This window comes from Manacus candei, unplaced genomic scaffold, assembly GCF_025592945.1.
Source record: "Manacus candei isolate 608988 ecotype Guabito, Panama unplaced genomic scaffold, ASM2559294v1 h1tg000041l, whole genome shotgun sequence".
Classification (NCBI taxonomy): Eukaryota; Metazoa; Chordata; class Aves; order Passeriformes; family Pipridae; genus Manacus; species Manacus candei.
In genome coordinates, this window is record NW_026138089.1 from 1,019,364 (window position 1) to 1,035,184 (window position 15,821).

Here is a 15,821-nt window from a genome sequence, read left to right on the forward strand (position 1 = left end):
TTTATTTTGTTTCATGGTTCTATGATTAAATGATTACAAGTTAAAATACATATGTATAGGAATAAAATTGCATAAAGTGCTTTTTGTGGTATAACTAAGATTTGAGAGTGCTTATTGCAACAATTTTTTCCTGGATATGTGCACATTTTGCAGATTCATGTATTTTGCTGAGGTAGGCATAGGTTAGTGATCTCAGAGAAGGAGCCTAATGTCATTGAACTATTTTACTAAGATAGGTGGAGAGACAGTTGTGTCGCTGTTCTCCTCACTGCTTTGTATTTACATAATTGTTCCATTTGAAGTTGCCTGGGTCTTAAGAAGATAAATGTACAATGTTCTAATGTGATGCTGAAGGTAAACATATGACACTAATTGTTTACATTTTCTACTGAAATGTTCCTAAGAACTCAATTAGGGTTGCAGTGAGCTGTTCACCAGAGGGTATTAACTCTGGAAAACAACTTCTATGTCTGCTAATTCATTGGCACCTGAGTTTTAAACTTACAATGAAGAGTGGGATTTCCTAAACAAATCTCTCTGTGATTTACCTGCTATGCAAAGAACGGAGAGAAAATTTTTAAAAGTCTCTTACATAACTTCCTACAAAACATCAGGAGAAAACAAACTTCCCTGAAAAAGAAATTTCTAAAACCAGGTTTAAATAGTTTTAGTAATTGCATTGCTAATTTGCTTTTCTTTATTTATTTTGGTTTTTCAAGTGTGTGTGCAGACTCTGCAGCTTAATGGCGTATTTTGAGCTAATAACTGACATTGTCAAGACTTTCTTTTTACCTCAAAGAGGGTCAGAATAGTATCAGGATGTTGCTCCATATGAGCACTCTAAGTGGATTTGAAAAAATGGTGTGCTGAGAACAAAAAAAAACCCCGAACTTTTTACAAATCAAAGCTTTGCTCTTGTAAGTCTCTTCTTAGGAGAGAAGACATCTAGTCTCCCTAAACATCTCTGCAAGGAGTTTTCACGTGTAGCCCATCCTGAGGGCTCACAGCAAGCTTTGAGTGCTTTTACTTCTAATGCAGTCTGCCAGGTAGATGGATAGGATAGGATAGGATAGGATAGGATGATAGGATAGGATAGGATAGGATAGGATAGGATAGGATAGGATAGGATAGGATAGGATAGGATAGGATGGAAATTTCTGTGAGAGTGCTCAGGTGTGGTGTTAGCTGATTGAGATGGGGATTTCCTGTTAGTGGATTGCACACTAACCCAGCAAGCTGACCTCTTTCTCTGCTCAATGGTGCCTTTTACTTTGCATGTGGAACAAATGGAAAACACTGTTTCAGAGCTGTTTCCGCTCTTCCTGCCACTTTGCAATAGAGTATCCTCGACATCTAATAGTTCTCAAGTTTGCTGTCATTAACATCAAGACTTACTACCCACCTTCCCTGTGTGCTGCCTATAGCATGTAGGGCAGTGGTGATATTTGAGTCTATGGCTCCTTCTGCATCCACTCTCCATAGGAGTAACTAAACACGAGGCCAAAGGGGCCTGGGCTCTCCTTCTCTGTGCACAGGCGCACATGTTCTCCCCACTGTGGAGCTTCTCAGTCACAGCAATGCAGTGGAGCCCCTCCCTCTGGCTTGCACTTCTTTATCTGTCACTGAGTGTGTTTGAAAGTATGGTCTTGATAAGAATTAATTTTTCCTGAATAATTTTGTATTTTTAAGAAGAGCTAATATTTGATAAAGAGAGAAAGAGAAGGTTAAAAAGCTCATAAATTTTATTTTTTGAATAATTTGTGTGTTCCTTTTGTCATATCTTGATGGTTAAGAGACATGTCTTTATAAAAATGTCAATAAAATCCTCATCAAATTCTTAGCTCTCAAATTTTACTTCAAATTTTTTTTCTAATGCTAGTGACCCAGCAATGTTTGTAGTTCCCGTAAGATCAGTACTAGATAATCTATTTTATTTAACATTTAGACTGTAGACAATCATGTTGATTTTAATCCCCCCAAATAAAAATATTTTTAATTGACTATTAAATGCTTCTGAATTTATGTTATTTAAGGTATTGGATATTTACTGTAAGAATGGTAATAAGCTTTTGAAATGAGGCTGTTTGTAATTACAACTGAATACTTCCCTTTAAGAGCCCTCAATCAAAATGTACTAATTTTTTAGTAATCTGAACAGCTCCAGAATTTCTATGTTTTACAAAGAAGGTATCAGACCTGCCTTTGTAATTTCTTCTTTGACTGCTTCATGACCCTGTGGACTCTAGGCCTTCTACCTGCAGAGTTTATTAATCCAGAACAAAGATTTAACTTTGTCTTAAGCAGAAGTTAAACAAACAATAGGCATAGGAAAACTCTTAACAGCTGAAACATTTCTATCAATTTTGCTCCCCAGGGCAACGGCTCTGAGTTTTGAAACATCAAGTCAAGGGTATGTGGAGAAGTGTGATGCTGCCAACACATCTTCTTGGAGGATATAGCCAGAGCCAATGGAAAATAGCCCAGTAAAATTACATCAAAAACAACAGCTCAGTGTCCATACTAAATTAAATGAATTTGAAATTAAAAGACACAATGGTGTTCTTTAGCCTCCACTCAGTGGGCTATTTAGGAGGTCAGGAGATGTTTTTATACGAAAAAATAATGCAAGGGAACTTCCAGCATTCATTATACAAGGAGACTTTTTGTTATGAGATTGCTTACATTTTTTCTGTTGCCAGCAACATTAATCTATTTCTCAGCTGAGAACTGGGTTAAAAAAAGCGTTCTAATAACAGCAAATCAGATAACGGGTGGGTGTTAAGGAATATAGTTACTCTAGATAATAACGTAAGTCTGTTACGGAGATTTTTTTAGCACTGGCAGATTTCTGCCATCCTCTTTATCACAATAGAAGACAAACAAAAATCTCTCTGTGCTAAACTATCCGCAAGTAAAAAAAATCATTCAGAAGCGTACTAGATGTACAGGGACATATTTGTGTTGCTGGTCTATCTGGATGGCCTCCAAAAAAGCCAGTTGCTTGATGTAGGTCAGCCAGAGTACAGAGCTTTGCATGACAAAAGAAACCACAATACAGTCAAAAAGCAGGTGGGTATTTTGCTCTTTATTCTCCATTGGCCTCTTTTTATTTTTGAACTTACTTTACTGCTGTGATTTTTTTTCTTCTTTGGATTTTAATTAAACTTTCCTTAGGCTTGCTAGCTTGACATTTTCTTCTTCTTTTTTTTTTCTCTCTAATTTTTTTTTTAATTTAAAAATGAAGAAATCCTGTTTACCAGGGCAGTTTTCCCCAAATCCCACTGCTTTATCTATAATTTAAATGTGTCATTAATGCTCAATATCCAAATAAAAATTCGTGAATTTTTATCAGTTGGGTATAACAAGCTTTCCAATTATTTTGAAGCTGCTTATCACCCATTATGTAACACACACATGGTTTTCACAGCTGTGCAGTAATAGAAAAATCTTAGTTTGCATCTAAGCCTAACAGTATTTAGCTCTGAACCAGATCATGTTGAAAGTGTTTGATGTTGGCTGCCAGGTGAGAACTGGGTCCCTACTAAAATTCAGAAGACATTTGCTGCTACTTTCCTTGCAACCAAGATTTCAGCTTGTCCCAATTGCAAATATGAATTCCTTTTCTCTTTGCTTTTCCAATTTTCCTCTCCCACAGAAATCAATCTTGCACTCATTCAACTTTATCAGATTTACTCTCAAATCATGCTGCTGCAACCGAGAACAGAATCAGACCCAGCAACACACTTTGCCTTCAAAATAATTAGCTGCATTATATACACTCTCCCGTTTCTGTCCAGCTATAAATGCTGTCTGCAGAGCCTATATACTGAATTTACACAAGTTGTGCAACAAAGTCCTTTAGTTTTATAACAAAGACTACCCTGATTAGAGAGAGTCTTATAAAGATGGAGCACCACACTTGGATAATTCACGTGCATAGAAACCACATACAGACCCAAAGTTACTGACCAGGCAGAGTAAGTTTTTCTGATCATCACACTGTGCAGTTTTTAAAATAAAGTGCTATTTGCTTATGGCTAAACCTTATATGTGGCTATTGCATGCACAGTTCAGGCTGCATTGTCAGAAACTGGAATACTTTCACCTAAAATGATGGAACCTAAGCACTAGGGCAGTGACAGTTTTTGTTGGTTTTGGTTTTGGGTTTTTTTTGTCCATTTTATTTTGCGTTCCAATAGAATTTTTGTCCAAGAAAGAGCACGTGAGCACACAACAGTTTCGTTCCCTGTTCCCCACATCGAGCTGTTCACGGAAGAGGAATATTAAGGAGGAATTTTTCTAAAGCCATAGACAGCTTCTCCTTTTATTTCTTTGTTTGTTTGTTTGTTTGTTTTTCTTATATTTGAGATTATGACAAAGCACTATAAGAAAAACTTTTTATAAGTAGTGTGAATATCAAATAGTATCTGTCAATCCCTGAATCATGCTTTTCAAAGTGCTTAAATCTACACTAAAAATAGAACAACATAAAAGTACTTCCAATGTGGCTAAGAAAACACTTAACAATTGTCTGAAAGTAACTGTGGTCAGATAATTAAATCCTACATTTATTCCACATCCCAATCTTTACCCCAGGGCATAGAAAGGCGAGGGAAAGGGGAAAACAATAATGCATTGCTTTCAGAGGATGTTTGGGTATTTGGCAACCAGATGAATGAAGGAAAATCCCATCAGTGCCTGACAGGTGTCTGTAAGAGCAAATAAATAATAGTTTTCTTACACTATGAAAATAACCAAATGTACAAAAGTCTCTTAAAATTTTATCTGACTTGGCAGCTTCATTTCCATTTTGTGGATGTTTGGCATATGTCCAGAGAGAGACACCGTAACAAAGAACAGATTGTAGAAAAGGGCTTGAGCAAAATCGCAGAGAAATAAACATTTCTAGCAAATAAAAATCAGTGCACATCTCAAAGGTCTATTAGCTTCTCATGCAGATACTGAGATTTCTTGACTTTCACAACAGGAGCATAGTCATTTCCTCCCACACTGTCAGTTCTGGATTACTCCCACAAACATCCCCCAAACTGCAGTTACCCCGCTCACTTCTCATTAAGAAGACCAAAATATTATAAGCTATACTTTTCTCATTGTGACAATCAGGATGAACAAACCCCACACATTCATTATATTGGCCAATATCATTCAGCTGCCATAAAAATACCTAAAGCTAATTAATTACATAAATAGACCATAAGGCCTGTTTACCAGGACACCAGTTGCATTTCTGCCAGGGTAAATCAAACCCATGACTACATGACAGTGTGCTGCAGCCAGCAAACCTACTTCTGCTTCCGCTAGGAGGGACTAGCAGAGAGCTTAGCCTGAATATGTTGGAGAGCTGCACCACTCTTCTCTCTTTCTAAAACCAGAAAGAACTTTTCCATTATTTAAAACATAAATATGAGCAAGGTGCTTATTTAATTGGTCTTAAAGATGTCTGGATGTAAACACAGTGGTGGTTGTTTTTTCTTCCCTGTCAGCCATGGTACATGCATTATTTGCAACTCCTCAAAGATAGAATCATACATAAAAATAAAACTAATTTATTTATTCATTAAAGTGAATAAATTGTTTTTAATACTTCCAGGTCTGATTTAAATATTAATTTTGTATAAATAAAGTTTATTCTGAAAACAATTATATTTCTGGTATCATGTCATTTTTTCTGCCTGAGTTCTTACTGAAATCATGTTGAAATTAATAAAGTTTTATTTATCGTTACAAGCTAAAACCAAATGAAAGAAGAGTTCTTAATCCTGAATATAGCATTTTAAAGCAAATACAATTTTTTTGAACATTAAAATACAAGGGGACTCTGTAATCCACAGCAAAATAATGTTTTGCTCTTACTTTTTTTGAAAATAACACTTTCTATAATACAAAATGACAAACCGTCTACAACACTGTCTTCTTATTCCCCTTTGGTTTGGAAGTCATCTCTGTACATATCAGCAGGACTCTCTGCACTTCAGTGCCTATTGCCTCACTTGTCTTACTTGCCTGACATTTGCCAATGACGTCACTTGCAGGATTTTGAAAGGCGGAAAGAAAAAAATAAATGCTTGAAAAATAAAATCCACGACTACATTGATACTTTTCCAGGATGTGTTAAAAATAGGGTTTGCTTTTATATTTATAAAAGGAATACAATCAACTCATTCATAAAATAATAATTAAAAAACAAACCCAAGAAAACAAAAAACAAACCAGCTCTAGTTTCTACACACTCTGTAGTGACTACTGTGAAGCAACCGATACAGATTGGGTATATTCTGTGGTTTGGCAGGTATCTACCAAGTTACATGTTAGATGATCAGACTGTAGTGTTACCCCAAATTGGGGTCTTTGTAAGGGCAGGGAAGGAGCAGTGCACATTACGGGAGTAGAAATGAAACTGGAACTCTCAGTGAGGGATGGGGTCCTTCTAAAAACAAGTACTCTCCAAAAGAAGTGAGCTGCAGCAGGCATGGCCTTCAGGAATCAGGCTAGGCAGGCCAACAAAATGGATGGTGCTTCTGATATCAACATAGCTTTGTCCAAGCATTCCCAAGAGAGGTTAAAAACGAACAAACAAAAAAACTAAAACTATACTAATGAAGCAAAAAAGTTTCCTATCTATACAGCAGTCTCTTCTTTTAAAAAAATGTAAATATACAAATTCTAATGACATATAAAACAAAGTCAAAAATGTGAATGGGAAGAGACATGGGTAAAACAGGAAGACTGATGCTACAAAGAAATTGCAAAAACATATGTACAAGACCCTGTTTTTCCTCGTATGTTATCGATTGTAATGCATGTTTAACAGCAGCAGTCGAGGATGTAGTTCCAGGCACCAGACTGCAGACTCTGCTCCTATTCAAGGGGGTCGACGGCCCCTTGCATCTCGGTCACCAGATGACACTGGATATACTGGTCTCCCGTGGCAGGAGGGGCAGTATGGCACTGTTTGTGTGAGCCTCTTCTGGGTTCTGCTCCCTGTTAGTTTTTGTCTGCGGCCGCTGCCCGTTTATAAGTGTCATAGGGATGTTGCAGTAGGTGTGCTGGTTACCTATTGAGGTAAGCGGCAGGGTGCCGGCAGGAGGTACATCGTATTCATAGCTTCGATAATAGTGTTTCTGGCGCATCTGTGAGTGATATGTGTTATGAAAGGTGGAGCGCAGGTCTGGATGGGCAGTGGCAAGAGCAGTAGAGGTGGCAGCAGCCATGGAAATCGCGGAGACTGTCTGCAGTTCCCCAAAGGGCCCCTGCTCACTGACATCTAAAACCTGCTCATTTGTGATGGGTTCAATCCTCTTAAAAGGCATTTCGTACTGTAAACGTTTCCAGAACTTGGAATTCAACTTGTTGCACTTTGGTCCGTGCCATTTAATGACAGTGAGGAGCTTGATGGTATGTTTTAGGGCCTCGACCTCCTGGTAGTTCATAACTCCTCGTAGTTCACTGCATTCAATCAGTATCACTTTGATTTCTCCCGTGACTAACATATTTCGAAGCCTTGTTTCCAGTTCAAAGATGCTCCAACCTCTTCTTACCACATAACTTGGAGTCATGACGATGATCAGTCGCTTGCTTTGGTCTACACATCTTGCCACATCTTCAATGTAGGCTACAAAACAAAACAACTGCTCAAAAACCAATCTAAGAAAACAGTCTGCTCTCACAGACTTACTAGAAACAACAGAGGCAAATCCCTACTCCCAGAAGTTCTCACCAAAAAAACATCACTTGCAAATGTGCCAGGCTGGCTTGGAAGAACATGGTCCTGGGCAACCTGCTCTATGAGGCCCTGCTTGAGCGGGGAGGTTGAACAAGGTGATCTCCAGAGGCCCCTTCCAACCTAAAGCATTCTTTGATCCTGAGAAACATCTACTCCCACTTGTGCTATGGATTGTGGTTTTATTCATGAGTTGTAGTTTTGTATCATTATCTGTATTGAAACAATTGTGTCCATCATGATTTTTTATTTTAAAAAGGCAAAGTCACCCAGATAGACAGCAGAGCAGCATCTATGTGCTTTAGGAGTTCAGTCTCAAACTCAAATGATACTCTGTGGGGTATGGTAGGCTTAGATTCTGCTTTTCCTTCCATGACCCTACCACATACAACAAAAGTGTTGTCTCCTGCAAATTAGTATCTAGTTTGCTGTAGGTTTAAAAAATATCCACAGGACTCTTTGAGCTTTTCCTATAGAAAGTATCCCTTATTACCTTTAGAAAAAGATACTGAACTTAGTAGCTGTCTATATGGTTACAGTGAGCTTATGAAGAATACTAAACTTAAAAAGCATTACTGTACTTCTGCTGGCTGGAATAGGTGAGAGAAACATGAAAAAGATCTACTTGTACCAATCAATTCTAATTTTCAGTGTCTGAGAATGATCAAGTACATCCACTACACATTTATCTGCAGTGGCCACTGACAGAATTCACTATTTTTCTCTGATGAAATTTTATTAGTCAACCATTGCCTTAGTCCAAACACAACTTTTTCCTTTGTGTCTTAATTTCTTTAATACTTAGAATTACGGATATCTTTCCAAACAAGGAACTGAAAACAACAAACTCTGTATTCATTCTTAGAGATGCAAGCTCTCAAAAAACAATGAAAAAGTGAGTCTTTCATTACCGTTATTTATGCAATGCCCTTTCTGCACTATCTCACCTTCAATCAGAATAATGCAATTACTAAATAATAATCCTCTTATCTTGGAAATATACATTAAGTATGTTGGCTTATCTTTGCCACCCTCTAAGACAAGGGAAAAAAGATGGCATTCTGAAGGAGTAGGTATAGAAAAGAGACTCAAACGATCACTACAATCACTGCATTGGCTGTTCAGAAAACACACAATAAGGACATGACTTACTTCCTGTGGGAATCAAATCTCTGTCTGGGATGAACAACTTGTATCCATAATGCTTTTCAAGCATATCTGGTAGGATCTCAAGAGCAAATCTTTCTTCTTCTCCAGTTTCTTGATTCCACTGATCAGGATCCACTTTGGTATAAGATAGATATGCATCATAGTCTTTGTTGTCTAAGGAAAGAGATAAATTAAGTTAGTTTATTCATTATTTTTGCAGCTTTCCCAGATATTTCCCCAGGTGTTATTTCTGGGAAAGTTTTCCCAGAATAGGAAACTGTTTAGATAAAGAGGTAAGCTTTCACCCCATGTCCAGATATGAATCCATTCAGCTTCCTTGTTTCCTCCTGTAGAAGTAGTCCTTATTTACACAGATGCAAGGAAGGAGGGGTCCATATCCATACACAGAAGTCAGTTTGTGCACAAACATTTGTGTAAGAATCTGGATGAAGGAAATCCACTCAGCTGCAGAGTGACAGCTCATGAACACAAAAGTCACTGAAAAGAATTTGCATTCTTCTCCAGCTTTAAAGGGGGAAAGAGAATCATGGAGATACCTAAGATAATGTGCAATTGTCTCTGCTGCATAGTAAAAACATTTCAATCTTGCCAGACTTTTAGTATAAATTTAGGACCTGAGGCTGTAGTGTTCTAAGTGTATGTGTAACCTGCCTTGTAAAACTCTTTGGCTCTCCAGGTCTGAAATTATTGCCAAGCTTAAATCTTTGCAGCATCAACTCCGGATAATGCAGTTTAAGTCTCTTGAATTCTGCGCACTTACATTTGCAAATTTAATGTTGCATTAATGTACATTTCATTACTTCATAGTGTGTTACTTCACTTCAATATGAGAAATAACCATGTCTGTTTTTCAAATGTGCTTGGTGTGCCTACTTGAAAGCCTGAATCAAAAGAGTTGCCATTAATTTTCATTAGGAGGTCAATAATGCCAAGTGCTCTGGAATTAATTCAGTGGAATAAGAGGTCACGTTTTGACTTTTGTTGTGAAGAAAGCAGAGAAAAATCAATGACAAGAGTAATGAAATGTTAACATCCTAAGAAACTCTCTTGACAACATTATGCACAGACTACCAAGAATATCAATTGCTTTTAAAAGAGACCTGATTAAATACTCTGAACACTGTGTGTCATAAGTAATGTTATATTCAGTAAATGTTGACTTCAGTTATTTATTGAACCACTCCTTTCTTCATTTTACACCTTTTTGTAGTCTGGTAGCATTATTTAGAAAAGCCTGCCAACTGTAGGTGAGTGCAAAAAGTCTAAAAATGGAATTAATGAAACAGTACTAATCTTGAACCGTCCCCTCTCCCTTCTGAGCAACCATGTGTACTGTGCCCATTAATCTTTGCAGATGACAAAACAAACTTGGTTGTACTGTTATTACTTTCAAACTTCCTGCACATCTTTTCTGTGATATGTGTTGGATTTTTATATCCACAGAAAAAAACCCTAAAACAAATAAAAACAACAACAACAATAACAGCACCAAAAACAGAAAAATAAGAAAAAGAGGAGTATTGCCTTCTATGATTCACACTTTCCATTGTTTTATTTTGGAATATTTGTGAAAACATGTTCTTTACTGAAAGACAAACATCTCGTGCCTTTGACAATACCTTAAAATAACACTGATTGGATCAAGCATGAGAGATTACATAGCAGGTTTTTATTTCTACACTAGGATAGTGTTAACCCAGCAACAGAGTTAACACACAGTGAGATCAACAAATACATGGGGAAATTTCAAAAAAACCACAAAATGATGCTGCTGCAACATCATTTTCTATTGTCACCTCAGCAATGGTCGTGACCATAGTACATGCTGGAGAGAAGTTGCTCTGTTGAAAGTCTTTGAGTAAAGATGAGAACGTATAATTTCTCAAAGGGATAAATAATAAGAAATAAGGCAGAATTTAAACTGTTTTAAAGGCTCAGAGTGTTTTCTGTTTAAATAGTTTCCAGGTTATGACTGGGAGGGAAAAATATTTGTGCTATGTGCTAATGCACTTATTTGAAGTACACAGTTTTCATATCAAGGAGGTTCTAGCATTTCCACTAACTACAGCTGCATTATCCTGTATTGTAGGGATATCTTTCCTCCCTAGATTTATTGGTATTTGAAGGGCAAAGAATGGTGAGGATCTAGGGTATGTCTACTCAGATGGGTTCAGACAACCATGAATTTATTCAAACTCCAATCCAGCAGGATGTGTAGTCTTGTTCAGGAAACTGTTAGATGTATTATCACAATGGTTTCCATGAGCTCTTATACTCTCCATCTGTTTTTTTAAACTTTCTTTGATGAAAAGTAAAACATTCAGTTTACAGCAGAACTACCTTATGTGGTAGTTTTGTTATCTGATAGGCTGACATACTGGCAGAAGCAGACAATTTGCAAAATGTAAAATGTCTGGGACACATGGGGGATGTTCACATATATTAGCCTGGTTTTGGCTAATTAAAATTATTCATCACACATTGCCAACTCTGTGAAATATTTTAAGGACTACAGCAGGGTCTTCTTAGCTCAGTGGTCCCAGCTACTCCTCTTTGTAATGGAAGGGACTGATGCTTACATTCTAAAGAACATTTCTGATCTTAATTTTTGTTTTTCAATGTGCTGTCTCAATTGACTGAAAAGTAGAAATGGGAGTCTGCAGACATCCAGGTCTTACTGCTGGTCATAATCTGGGAGCCGGGATTCGCATCTTGCCAATCTTCCTGGCCATGACACATGAAAGCAGGAGGCTTTGACTTTACTCTCAAACCCTTTGCTCTTCAGCTGCTTTCCTTCTCAAGCAACGTATCCAGGTGGCCCCAGACTCCCAACAAGCAAGCAGCCCATCACAACTTCATGTTTTCTCGAACATTAACTCGAACAAGTACTTTACCCATGAAAATATGTCAACATATCTGCCTTTTCCAAGAAAAAAACATGTCACCAGAAAACTTCTAATCTGATCCAAATCACATATAAAGGCATAAAGGACTTGATATTATTACTCATACTATTATGTAGTATGATATTTACAGATTTACCTGCGCAATATGTTCAGATACTGGTTGGATCTAATATTCAGTGTCAGAATTACAGTACAAAAATCCAAATTCAAAACAAGGTTGGTGATAAACTAAGATTTTCTTTAAAATGACAATCTCTTTATTTCTGTTCATCAGCAAACAATTAAGTCTTCTATCCAAGAATCCTTGGAATGAAAATGCGATTGACTGTTGCTTGCACTTGTACTTTAGATATAGATGATACTATTTCAAAGATGTTTTTGTTAGGTTTATGTGCATCTGCAATAAACTGAAATATAGTTACTCACTTTTTCTTCCAACACTTATTAAGAAAAATACATTTTAATAACCAAAGGTAGGGAAGTTGATCATTTAATCTGAAACTTGCTTTCTTTCTTGTGAAGATTGAAAGAAATTACCTATTATCTAAATATATTTTTTTATCTGAAATGACTTAGCCATTTCAGGGTTGTTTTTTTCAGAAACATATCAGAATAAGTTAATCCTGCATTGCTTCCAGGTATGCTGCAGAGCTGATTTATGTAATGGCTATTCTTTAATTTAGTGAACACAGCTCAATATAACATACCATATCATGCAACAGTAATACTTTGAAACATTTTGGTGTATTAAGTTTTATCTTCCTGTTCTTTGTGACTTGACAAGTAATTCTCTTCAGTTAGATGGTTTGTAGCTGCTTTCTTAGGCCTACAGGTAGTAACCAAGGCAGAGCAATTCAACTCAACAGCTACCATTTCTGTGAGGTTTTGTTTTACCCATTAATTGGAAATATTGAAATAAATCCCAAAGTACACCTTGCATGGACAAATTCAACCAGACTCTATGTAAAAAAGTCCTGTGTTATTGTACTGCAGACAACCATGAGAGCATATGGAAGTTCTGGATTAGTTCATCACAATAAGGTAATATACAACCTGTGCTCAAGCTGTGATGCATTCAGTCTACAAATGTTTCAGTCAGCCCAAAAATACTGGTACTGCAAGAGCTGGGGCAAAACAGACTGTGAGGTACAAACTTTGCCATATAATTTTAACCATTCTATGGAATTAAAAGCAAGGACTCAGTAATGATCATGGAGCTGCCCTCAGCTACAGGTCTGAAAAAATTGTTTGGATAGATCTTAGGGGTAAACACCGAGGGTCAAATCTCAGCTTCATTAGTAACACATAGAACCATTACTTCATTTCATAGACAAGGATTTTAGCCAAAGCACTTGTTTCATCATTGCAACATGCATTCTTCAATCCGTTCCTTTTGGTACTCATCCAAATGCAGAATACATTATCATACTCCCTGTAACTTTCTACAGAGTTGAGCCAGCAGAAGTGATATAAATTTTTAGAGGAAGAAGTTGCAAATGCTGCTCATTATTCCAAGGATGTGCTCAGCAGCAGTGACTTAAAGGCTCAATGTAAGCATAAAACAAAACCCAGACTCTATATGCATCTACTTTCTCACATGCAAATGGGATCTTTGGGTAAGTAAATTGCTATCAGACATCTAAGAACTCATCTGTATGCATGCTCTCTTAACAGCTACACATGAAGAAATTATATACTGGTGCCTACAGAAAGATAGATAAAACTTCCTCTTCTACAGGGACCACCAAACAGATTCAACTTTGAATTTGCATTATAGATGTACATGTTTTCTAATGATTTCCATGTTGCACTGGCAAGAAGCCAGCAGTCTGGGCCTTTGAGGGTTTATTAAACCTTAAACATTGCAGATATTTCTGCTAATGGGGCACAGAAAAATTATATATATATATATAAAAAGAAAAATAATAAAAAAACCTTCCTAGAGTCAGTTTTTTTCTTATCAGCCATGTTCAAGTTGATGACAGATTCTGACTTTTAGCTGGTACGATACACTTTAGCACAAGACAAATTAAAAGAACAAAACAAAGAGAAATCACACAACGTCATATTTCATAGTGAATAATATTTCAATGAAGCTCTAAGACCCAGATGGTGGGGTCAGCCCATGTCTCTGTGCATCCTGAAATCCTCCAGAGCACTTAGCAGTGCCTTCAGAAACATTCAGTGCAGTGAATGCAGCTGACCCTGTATGGGCTGCTCCCAGCAACATGTTTGGCAGATCTTCCATTTCCAGATCAACTGGAGAGGTGATTCCTCTCCTCCAACAGAGAGCATTCCAGCCTTGTACATACTTGGATACTCAGCACAGGAGTTTAGGAGCAATGGGCTGATTTAACTCAGAGTTTCAGGATTTCAAGGGGAAATGACAGACTGGATTCTTCCAAGTGCTGCAGGGAGTTGGAACCAAACTGATGCAGGAAGCTTTTGTCTTTAAAAAACCACCCCGTGTTCAGGAAAGGCTGCAAAGTATCTTTCAAAATTCCCCAGAGACTGTATTTGCTTCAAAGTTATGGCATTTCTTAATCTGTATTTGTTTTGTTATTTGTGGGACCACATTTAAGATACATGTTGCCATAGCGTTCACCCTTAATATAATGAAAAAATATACTTTAAATGCTTGGTTGAGTAAAATGCCCAAATCTTAGGTCTTTAAAATACTTATACTTTTCCTCACACTATTTACTGTTGCTTATGAAGCTCACTGTAACATTTTCTATTATTTATAAATGTCTAGTCCTTTAATGCTAGTAAAAATTAAAAACTATCCACACAACTTTTTTCCATGGCAAAGAATTTGTTAAGTGCAGCATTCTCTGTGATAGTTCATATCATTGTGTGGAGTGAGCAATGTTGAATTAGAGAGAAATTTTGTAAATGCAACACTGCGGAAGAGCTTAAAGGAACGTAATCACTTCTAAAGAGGATCTGGAGTCTTCTCAGCACATCAGAGACCAGGAAAAAATACAAAGTTCATTGTCCTAATTGGCAGGTTTATAAAACTATTAAATCAATTGTTTCTTTTTTCTTTTTTTTTTAATTTTTTTTTATAAATTCCATGAAGCCATATTGAATTTTGGAAGCCTAAAGAACTTGAAAAAATAAAATAAATGTCAATTTCAAAGTTGATTCCATATGAACATTTATGAAAATCCCAAGATATTAATGCTGCATTGAATGTTTCTTGAAAATTAGGAGTGATTCCTGGTAGATAAAAATCCAGCCAAAAAGTAATAGAGTGATATGATTTCAAGTCCAAAATAAATTCTCTCTGTAAGTTACATTTTCCCTGGTTTTCTAAAATTACAGCTAAAAAATGTCATTGATAGATACATAAGATAGAATATTATATATTTAAACTGAATAACTTATTATTAAAGGATATTTTATCTTATATTTAGTCTGATTTTGTGTTCCCAACTAAATGAAGAGTACATTTCAAATGTTTCTCAATATTCTCATTAACATGAAAGCTTAAGTTTATCACTGCAATTGAAGACACTGTAGATTCAATATAAAAACCTGATGAAACATTAATATTAGAAGTTGCTCCTGACAGATATGAAAACTCAGAAGTCCTTATAAGGGTTTCAGAATATTAAAAAATAATGAATTTAAATTATTCTCTTGGTTACTATGATTTGTTTTCAAGTCAAACACCAAACTAAGAAAAAAAGTATTATTAGTAGATATTGAAAGACTGAATGACAACTACACAGATGGAAATTTAGCATAGCATAGTAATTATCTCTGAAAGACTGCAAGAAATTAGCTACTGTATTAAAAAGCAGAAAGAAACACAAAAAAGAGTGTAATGTAAACTCTGAAAATGAAAAGATATAGTTTTTTTCTATATTAAAGAAATTTCTTAATAAAAGCTGTCAAGACACAATGTGCTTATCATGGTCCTAATTCAACAAAACAAACAATATAAAGCATCATCATCATCATCATGGCTGGGCTTCGCAAACGAAGATTTGGGAAGG

At 36.4% G+C, this 15,821-nt stretch overlaps 1 protein-coding gene across 2 annotated transcripts in view; it reads right to left on the reverse strand.

The window, feature by feature from the left end:
- Window positions 1-4,393: 4,393 nt before the first annotated feature.
- IL1RAPL1 (interleukin 1 receptor accessory protein like 1) overlaps window positions 4,394-15,821 on the reverse strand; it is a 690,660-nt gene continuing 679,232 nt past the window's right edge. For both annotated transcript variants that reach the window (XM_051795105.1, XM_051795106.1), the window contains 2 exons: window positions 8,894-9,064; window positions 4,394-7,633 (listed from right to left, as the gene is read on the reverse strand). In XM_051795105.1, the coding sequence (XP_051651065.1) occupies window positions 6,915-7,633; window positions 8,894-9,064 (890 nt within the window). In that variant the 3' untranslated portion in view covers window positions 4,394-6,914. The remainder of the gene's footprint in view (window positions 7,634-8,893; window positions 9,065-15,821) is intronic.